The following is an 8,826-nucleotide window of genomic DNA, read 5'->3' as shown; positions in this document are numbered from 1 at the left end:
TTGCTGTTTAAACTAGTCTCAAAAGCCCCCAAATTATGTGGATGAAAATCCCAAACAGAGTAAGTCTCACAATTCTAAAACCGTGATATCAATCAAAAGTTAAAAAAAAAGGGGGGGGGTGTCTGGCTGGCTCAGTGGGTTAAAGCCTCTGCCTTCGGCTCAGGTCATGATCCCAGGGTTCTGGGATGGAGCCCTGCGTCAGGCTCTCTGCTCAGCGGGGAGCCTGCTTCCTCCTCTCTCTCTCTCTGCCTGCTTCTCATCTCTGTCAAGTAAATAAATAAAATCTTTTTTAAAAAAGTTAAAAAAAAGGGGTGGGTGGGTAGGGCAGGGGGTGGGTGGGGAGGGATGAGACCATTACATGGGCATGAATTAATAGGGAGAATTGTGAATCAGGTATTATAGGAATATTATCTAAAACTTAATTGATCACTTGAATTGGGAGTCTAATCAGGATGTCTGGATCTCAAAATAGATTCTAAATCTGGGATATTATAAAATGTGGTGCTTTTCATTAATGTGACATCCTTCCCATCCTCATCTTGAAATACTAATCAGAGTTTCAGGTTAGCTTTGAGCAAAATTTACCTACTTGATTTGTCACTTGAACTTGTCTAGTAAAGGTATTTTCTAGTCGTTACTCTTTTTCTCAATTTCAGCCTGAATACCAGGTATGGTGTTGCTTCCCTGATGGGCCCTGGGTCCTCTTCCAGCTGTCTGATACACCCACAGTCACCTAATGCCTCACCTTCCTACTTCTCTACTCGCAGTACCTTTGCTTTGCAGAATTCTCTTCTTATTTTTAGGCTAGATATTTTGAGACTGTTGAGGGAAGTGCTAGTAGGTACAGACCAGAACCCCTTTAAATAGTATTCAAAGCTTTACCAACTGCGGGAGAACAGACTTCTATGGGGAACAATTAGAATTTAGAACTAGACTTAGAATTTAGAATTAGAATTTAATTCTAATTAAAATTAAAGGCATGTATCTCAGGATACAGATAAAAAGACTGCACGACGAATGCACAGAAAAAAAATCAATAAAAGGGAATAATTTTACTATCTCGGGGCAAGCTACCTATAGATTTAATATGGGAATTAAACGCATTGAGAATCCTAGGGAGGGTGTTGCTCCAGTGGAATGCTTAGATCTGGCGATGGGATTAGGGCGTTTACTATTGAAAAGGAAATTTCACTTTAAACCCTATGGTACATATAATGTAGGGACTCCATACAAGGTGGGGAGGGCGGATGGGCGGCGGGATGAGCTTCAGAACTAAAACACTGCTCCACCTAGTGGAGACTCCGGAGTTTTCCCTCCCGCTCTCAGCTGTAGTTAGGGTTTGAGAGTGGGTTAGTCATTCGTTAGGAATGCTTTGCTGATGAGAAAGAACACTAAAATCAACACCTCATAACCAAATGTAAAATGTCAATAACCTTGTTATCAGAGTTTAAAATCGCACTTAAAACCTGATGGTAAGATTCCAAGAATAAAGCATATGTAATTTTATAATTCTCTAAGAAAAACTCAGAAGAGTTTTGTTTGTTTTTTAAACATACAGGCATTTATATAGTCATCTACGTGCAGAAACTCAGGAACACTAATGCAAGTTTCTTACAAAAGCCTCTGTATATTGGAAGAAAAAACAAATCCTGAAGTATGCAAAGCATATTTCTGCCCCCCCCCCCCCCGGGCTTTTGTTGGGATGGATAAATTCCTTAGCTTATTTTATTATCTCTGCCAATAGCAAGGCAAATGCCTAATAGGTCGTTATGTATCATACAGAATCACTTGATGGGAATATAAAATATGGTTTTGCATAGAACTCATTAAAACAATGCAAATAAGCTACCAGTACGCCCGCTTCTGCTCCCAGTGGGTTTCCGCAAGTGCCCACGGTTTGGGCCCAGGACGAGACGCAGGTTCCGTTGTGTTCCGCTCAAAAATAGCTCCGTTTGCAGTGACTCCTAAGCCCACGCAGAAATCCCACAGGCTTTCTGTTACTTCCTTCTACGGTTTTAACACTGATGCCAAGTGTTCAAATCAAACACAGATATTGCCAAAGAACAGGGCACACTGTGAGATTAGGTGGAAGAGGGTTTATTATCGGTCGCAGGACAAGAACTGGACGAGCCATGTGAATACAGAGATCTACTGAGCACACCTTTTCCTTCTTGCCCTTCAGACAGATGAGACAGGAACCAACATATCAAAGAAAAGCATGTGTAGTTTACTTTTTGAAAATCCACTTATGTTAGTCTCTTACTTGTTCTGATCCCAGAAAGTGAATGACGCCATGATTCCAAAGAGCCGTCCCTCACATTAACCTATGAGCACACATTTAAAAAATGATTTATTGTACATCTTTGCATTTCTTAAGGCATGAACAATGGCGTACAGATGGGACAGGGTCTGAGGAGTATCACATCTTTTTTGACAAGGTCAGCATAAGTACACCACATCCAACAGACACACTCGGGAAGTCTGAGCTGACCGACTGCCGTGGCCCAGGAGCTTCTATGATGCGGGTATGGTGCTTCCACCCAAAGCTGGAACGCGTGATTTACATGTCGTGTTGCTTTAAGCTCTCTGGATCAGCTTTAAGCACCAGTTACAGTTTGTTTTCTTTACAAACACTTCAGACTTTGGATTTTGTATTCTGCTCCTTTTATTCGGTTTCTCAAGGAGGGCGTGGATGTTTTTTAAGGGATATGGTTGCAGCAAAACAGAAAGGATCCAAAAGTGGTTAGGGGCCTCGTCTAATGCACTTCTGAAAGTTCATTATAAAGATGAATAGAAAAGCAAACGGTCGGTTTTCAGTCGACCCAGAAACCACGCGGAGCTCTAGGAAACATAATTGTGCATAGTTATTTATTCATTCAGAGCGTGATATGTTGGCTAGCTCTATATTCCCCGTTTACCAAAGAACAGGGCTGTCTACTTTGCTAAACCCAGGGTCCTTCCGCAGCTCCCAGTAGGTATCATTAGAAACCCAGGCTTCTCTTTGATTGGCATCAATAACTTTTCTGTGGAAATATAAAAATCAACATTAGACACGAATCACATCAAGGTGGCCTAGTCATCGGACCCGCTCCCGTAGATAGGATGTGTACGGAAAAGGGGTACTTCGTAATCCAGTTAGTGTCCTATCTGCTTATTGATGACTATTTTTTAAAAAGATTTTATTTATTTATTTGTCAGAGAGAGAGAGAGAGATAGAAAGCATATGAGCAAGGGGAGCGGCAGGCAGAGGAAGAGAGAGAAGCAGGCTCCCTGCTGAGCAGGGAGCTGGACACTGGGCTCAATCCCAGCACCCTGGGATCATGACCTGAGGCAGACACTTAACTGACTGAGCCACACAGGTGTCCCTGCCTTGACTATTTTTGACCAAAAAGAAACTGTTTTGTTTGTGTTATTTGTTTGAAATAGGATGGGGTCATGGGGAGAGGGACAAAGGGCACAAATAAATCACTTCTAGGCAAGGCTAGAAAGTGAACTGCCCCCCCCCCCCCCCCCGGCAAAATCAGGTACAGAATGCCTACGTGGCACAGTCATTGACTCTTGATTTCTGCTCAGGTCATGATCTCAGGTTATGAGATCAAATCCCGCATTGGGCTCCAAGCTCAGTGTGGCGTCTGTTCTGGATTCTCTTTCTCTCTCCCTCTGCTCCTTCCCTGATACGCTCTCCCTCTCTCAAATAAATCTCCAAAATAAATAAATAAGTAAATAAAAATAAAAAAGAAAGGAAGAAAGAAAGAAAAAGCACGTACAAGTTCTATACTAAGAGCTTCAGGCCCCAGACCCACAAGAATACTGCTTCGCCTGCGGGGAAGAGTATGCAACCACAGTAGTCCCACAGTGAGCCCCTGCATGGTCCACAACCAGAGTGCACTTTCAACATCGAAAGGGCAAGGCTGCATTCCTCCCCCTAGACAGTCATGAGAGGGCAACTCTAAAGGATAGGAGGTATTCTGGGCTGATAAGTCCTGGCTCTGGAGGGTAACAGATGGATTGGGAAAACATAGCTTCATCTGTGTGATTTATATATAATCCTTCAAATAACCCTGTAATAATCACCCATGACGGTACCACAGAAGGACCAAATCTGAACGACAGAAGCCCCGTACAACAGAAATAAAATCAAACACTAATGAAGCCAGGATGACCTTGTGGGCAGTGGGGGTCCCACTGTGGCCTTGAGCTGAGGGGTGGAAATAAATTTCCACCATTCTCAATGCTGTAGCTGAAGCACAGAGAGCATCATGGGCAAGGCCCTCACCCTCCCTGCTGCCCACGAAAAGAAAAGAGCCGTGGAAAAGAACTGACTTGTATGGTTACAGACTGTTCACAAGTGCAAAATCTAGTCCAATACCTCCACTACCAAAACCAAAGTTACCCTCATCAGTTTAATTTTAAGGGCGCCTGGGTGGCTCAGTGGTTTAAGCTACTGCCTTCGGCTCAGGTCATGATCTCAGGGTCCTGGGATCGAGTCCCACATCGGGCTCTCTGCTTGGCGGGGGGCCTGCTTCCCTCTCACTCTCTCTGCCTGCCTCTCTGCCTGTGATCTCTCTCTGTCATAAATAAAAAAATAAAAAAAAAAAAAATCTTTAATTTTAAGCTGCTTGTACACTAAACTATGGCTCATTTTCTCTTTTCACCTGGGGTTTCTCATGGCTGGTGGCCATCATTTGCAAAACATGAACTTGTTATGGGCATGAACTGACTTACTTAAAAAATTTTGGTATGTGTTCAAGGTTGTTTTCTTCCATGTAGCGCCTTCGAGATCTCTGGAGTTCCTCCACTCTTTGCTTCTCTGCTGCTGCAGCTTCTAAATTTCCTTCTTCCAAAAACCTAAGCAGAACACAGTTATCCCTCTAATATATTATCCTCTCTGCTGAGAAAAAAAAATAATCTCGTCTTATATAGAATTACCTTCTAGTTGCTGAGACTATAACATGGTGAAGGATCATACTCTGACAATGTTGCCTTGTCCCTGCCCCAGGCCACGCTACCTCTGTCTGCTTGCCTACCAGTCACATCCTTGCCGTGTACGGCAACTGAAATATTGTGTACAGCAGTGCAAACATAGGGGCGGAAGGGGACTAGTTTGGCCTTGGAGACTCACCCGTGCTCTCTTGGATTCTCTGACTTGAGATTTTCAGGATAATGGGAGAGCCCAGGCTCTGGACAATATGAAGGACAGGGTTGGGTTCCTTTTTCATATTATCTGAAACACACTTGGTCAAGGCCAGAGGAGGGAGGATGGTAGTTAGCTGTTCTCCACCTACTTTTAGAAGAGCCTGAGAGGGAAGGAGTTTCCCTGTTTTAATTTCTGTCACCCGTTTTACTCTCTCCAGCAAAAAGAGAATCTAACACTGGGGGAAATTACAAAAGCCCACAAAAAGGAAACGAATCGTAAATGAAATTCGGGAAGGGAATATTGGAATGGAATCAATAAAGAAAAGGCAGACCCAGTGGTGTTTTGTAAAACCTGTATTTAAATTTCAAACTGAGAGCAAAGAACAGGGATTCAATGTGACGCCTACAGGAAGTTGGTTGATATGTTGGAATGTCAGACAATGAGACCTCACGTTCCGGGGGCAGGGGGCAGGGGTTGGGGGGTGGGGCATGGTATAAGATCACTGAAGAGTAAGACGGTCAACACTGGAACATTTTGGCAGAAAACACATAAAGCCACAGATACACTGGAAACAGGAAATTATCTTGGGCGGAATTTGTGTGACATACAGAATTTCTGGAAAAGGTACAATGAACTCTGTGGGAATGGACAACATGCACATAGAACTATTTAATAAAAACTAAGAATCAGAAGGTATTAAAGGACTGCATTTTGAGTACATCTCACATCCTGTGGGATCAAAAGCACGCTGGACAAACTCCAGACTTTGACTTGGAGCACTTCTAGATGCTCCTGTAACTCAACATCTTCTTTTTCAGGTTAAAAGACAGTCCACGTGACAGAGTAGTAGAAGTACAGAGGTGAAAACCCTGGGGGAGGGGTTAGTGGAGCAAATTCATGAATTTGCACACTGCTGGTGAATCTGGGGCGGGGCAGCAGGAACCTTTCATTAAGAACTGTGTTATCTTCTGTGGGAAACTTTGTTGAGCTAAGCCTCGGTCACGATCACCCTCGAATACCGTCTTAGCTAGGGTGGAAGGCTCAGATAGTGCGGAGTGACTAAGGGAATGAGGGCATTCATGAATGATTCCATGAATACATAAATGAGGGTGGGGAAAATAAGCTTCGATGGCATCCAGAGCGCCACACTGTGATCTAGTGTCCGTTTCAAACATGGTTGTCCTACTCACCTCTGATCTGGTCGGAACCGGGCGTCTGTTGGTGGAAGGAGATCTTTCAGGACAGGATCTAGCTCATTGAGCTCGATAGCAAACCTCGTGAAACCATAGTAGAGCTCATAGTTGGTTGGCATGGAACCTGAAATGCCAATAAACCACCGTGAGTGGCACAGAGGTTTAAGGAAGCCTGCAGAAGCTGACTTAACCCAGGCGCTTAATTAATATCCACATGAATAATTAAATTTGTAGTCCTAAAAATCAGATTAAGATTTTCCTTAAGCAAATTAAATTGGTTGTGTTTTCCTAGATAGGAAACTTGGCATTAGTTATCAGAACTGGTAGATTCATATATTTAATAAAATCCAGCCTTTATTTAAAAATTTTTTTTTATTTTTTAAAGATTTTATTTATTTATTTGAGAGAGAGAGAGAATAAGAGAGAGAGAGATAGAGCATGAGAAGGGGGTTGGTCAAAGGGAGAAGCAGACACCCTGCCAGGCAGGGAGCCTGATGTGGGACTCGATCCCAGGACTCCAAGATCATGACCCGAGCCGAAGGCAGTTGCCCAACCGAGTCACCCAGGCACCCCTAAAATCCAGCCTTTAAAATAAAACTTTGTACATAGATACTCTTTACTGGGTAAACAATGCCACCATTTTTCTCTCCAGTGTTCAACTGGGTAACTAAATCCCAGGGTGATGAACTAGGAACATTAAGATTTCACCAGAAACACAGTTTACTTCCTTTTAGAAACAGAAAAAATGCAGATCTAAATTAATATGTATTGGCACTCTTTAACGAAACTCAAAGGAGGATCTCTGTATACTTTGCTCGTTGGTATATTCCAAGCTCTCAGAGTAAAGCTTGATGCATAGTCACTACTCAAGAAATAGCTGCTGAATGAACTAACACCCCACCAGCAGGAAATTGAAATACTTGTTAAGGTCTCTTAGAAAACCAACTAATTTTAAAGTTAGGACTTAACTGAAAAAATTGCAATGAAAATAAATATCATGCGGACACTTGTTGTATTTACCCTTGATATTCAATTTTTGCTAGTGTATTACCAGAACTCTCGATATCTTTTATTAAATGTCAACATATTGCTTTTTTTTGTTGTTTTTTGCTGCCCAAGTGAGATGATCACTTATTCTGGTTAAGTTATTGACTCTGTGGATTAGAGATGTTTGTAGGCTTTCCCCTTGTTTTATTAGAACAGAGAATAAATGAGTAAGGATTTAAGTTTGAATAGTTCAATTGTGTAAACTCTTTAATAAACAAACCTCGCTTTTGAATGTAGGCATTACATTTAGAATTGCTTTACATGAAGCCTCGTCTCTGACCACATGTCCGATCTGGCCTCAATTTCACAATTCCTGATTATCAAAAGTTGGGATTTACCTAATTTGAATGTTAAGTGTAAAATATATGATTACCTTAAGCATCTATGATTTTAATCTCACAATGAAAGAAGACTATGTTGAACTGCCCAAGATGTGACATTCCCTTCCTTCCGTCATTCAAGGTGCCCTCCCGACACAAGACACACCCGCCCATCTCACCTGGTCTCCAGATGCACTTTGCAGACGGGGCCACGCCGCAGTAGAGCCCTTCATGCCACTTCCCAAAAAGCCGGTGTACCACCTTCCCCTCCTGATCCATCACGACCCCCTGGACCTCATTCACATTAGAATTCCAATAATTCACCTGGAAAACCCAAACCCCAATGAAAACATCCAACCTCTTTCAAAACACCAATCCCTGTAATTTCCATATGGAAAACAATCTTAACTTTGAAGTCGCTCATTCAAACCACTTCCAGAAAGGGATCATTTCTACTCTATGCTAGGGCAGAGAAGGCTCAGCTTCTCTCCTAATAACCTAGTATTAATTTACTGGTTGGTCATTTCCTCCATAGATGCCCCTATCTCAAATTTTCCCTTTGTTCATGGATGTTAATGAGTTTTAACGGGCCACGCTGTACAAGTCACTTGGGAAGTAATTTTTACAGAGTTTATAAACAGCTAAATTCCATGAGGAAAACCCTGCTCTGGCCCTCTTCTGGCCATGCTTCTTCCTAGGAGATAAGAAGTCTGGGCATTCATCCATCTGGATCCCATGGCCTCCTTCTCAATTAGGCCCCAGAATTCTTCTTCCAACCACTCTAAGCTTCTTCCACAGCCCACACTGGCCTTTTCTTTGGATTCCTCCATCTAAAGGCAAGACCGTCTACCACCAGGGTGTGAATGAGGCCTGAGGGGCAGCCAAGGGTGGCCGTTTGAGCTTAGATAAAGCTTGGATGTGGAGCTGGACTGCCTTCAATTGGGTGGGTGAGGCCCCCTGTGGAGCACAACAGAGGCCGCCACAGGCCGGGAGAGAGTGGGAAGGCCATGCGTCAGGGCTGGCTCTCCTGCGCTGCCAGGTTTCCAGCCCAGAGTTCTAAAGTGCCCAACCTAGCCTCGTGGACTTTGTTATAAAAGGTGTATTTGTCAAGGTGAAAGAACAGAACATC

At 43.1% G+C, this 8,826-nt stretch overlaps 1 protein-coding gene across 7 annotated transcripts in view; it reads right to left on the bottom strand.

Annotated features, from left to right (window-relative positions):
- Positions 1-2,333: 2,333 nt before the first annotated feature.
- Positions 2,334-8,826, bottom strand: part of OSBPL6 (oxysterol binding protein like 6) — a 210,804-nt gene continuing 204,311 nt past the window's right edge. For 6 of the 7 annotated variants that reach the window (XM_046019015.1, XM_046019016.1, XM_046019020.1 and 3 more), the window contains 4 exons: positions 7,877-8,021; positions 6,328-6,454; positions 4,726-4,848; positions 2,334-3,023 (listed from right to left, as the gene is read on the bottom strand). In XM_046019015.1, the coding sequence (XP_045874971.1) occupies positions 2,915-3,023; positions 4,726-4,848; positions 6,328-6,454; positions 7,877-8,021 (504 nt within the window). In that variant the 3' untranslated portion in view covers positions 2,334-2,914. Of the gene's footprint in view, positions 3,024-4,721; positions 4,849-6,327; positions 6,455-7,876; positions 8,022-8,826 lie in introns of all 7 variants that reach the window. The other variant, XM_046019019.1, reaches the window with a different exon arrangement.

Source organism: Meles meles, chromosome 9, assembly GCF_922984935.1.
Source record: "Meles meles chromosome 9, mMelMel3.1 paternal haplotype, whole genome shotgun sequence".
In the NCBI taxonomy this organism is placed as follows: domain Eukaryota; kingdom Metazoa; phylum Chordata; class Mammalia; order Carnivora; family Mustelidae; genus Meles; species Meles meles.
This window is presented reverse-complemented; position numbering and strand designations above follow the sequence as displayed.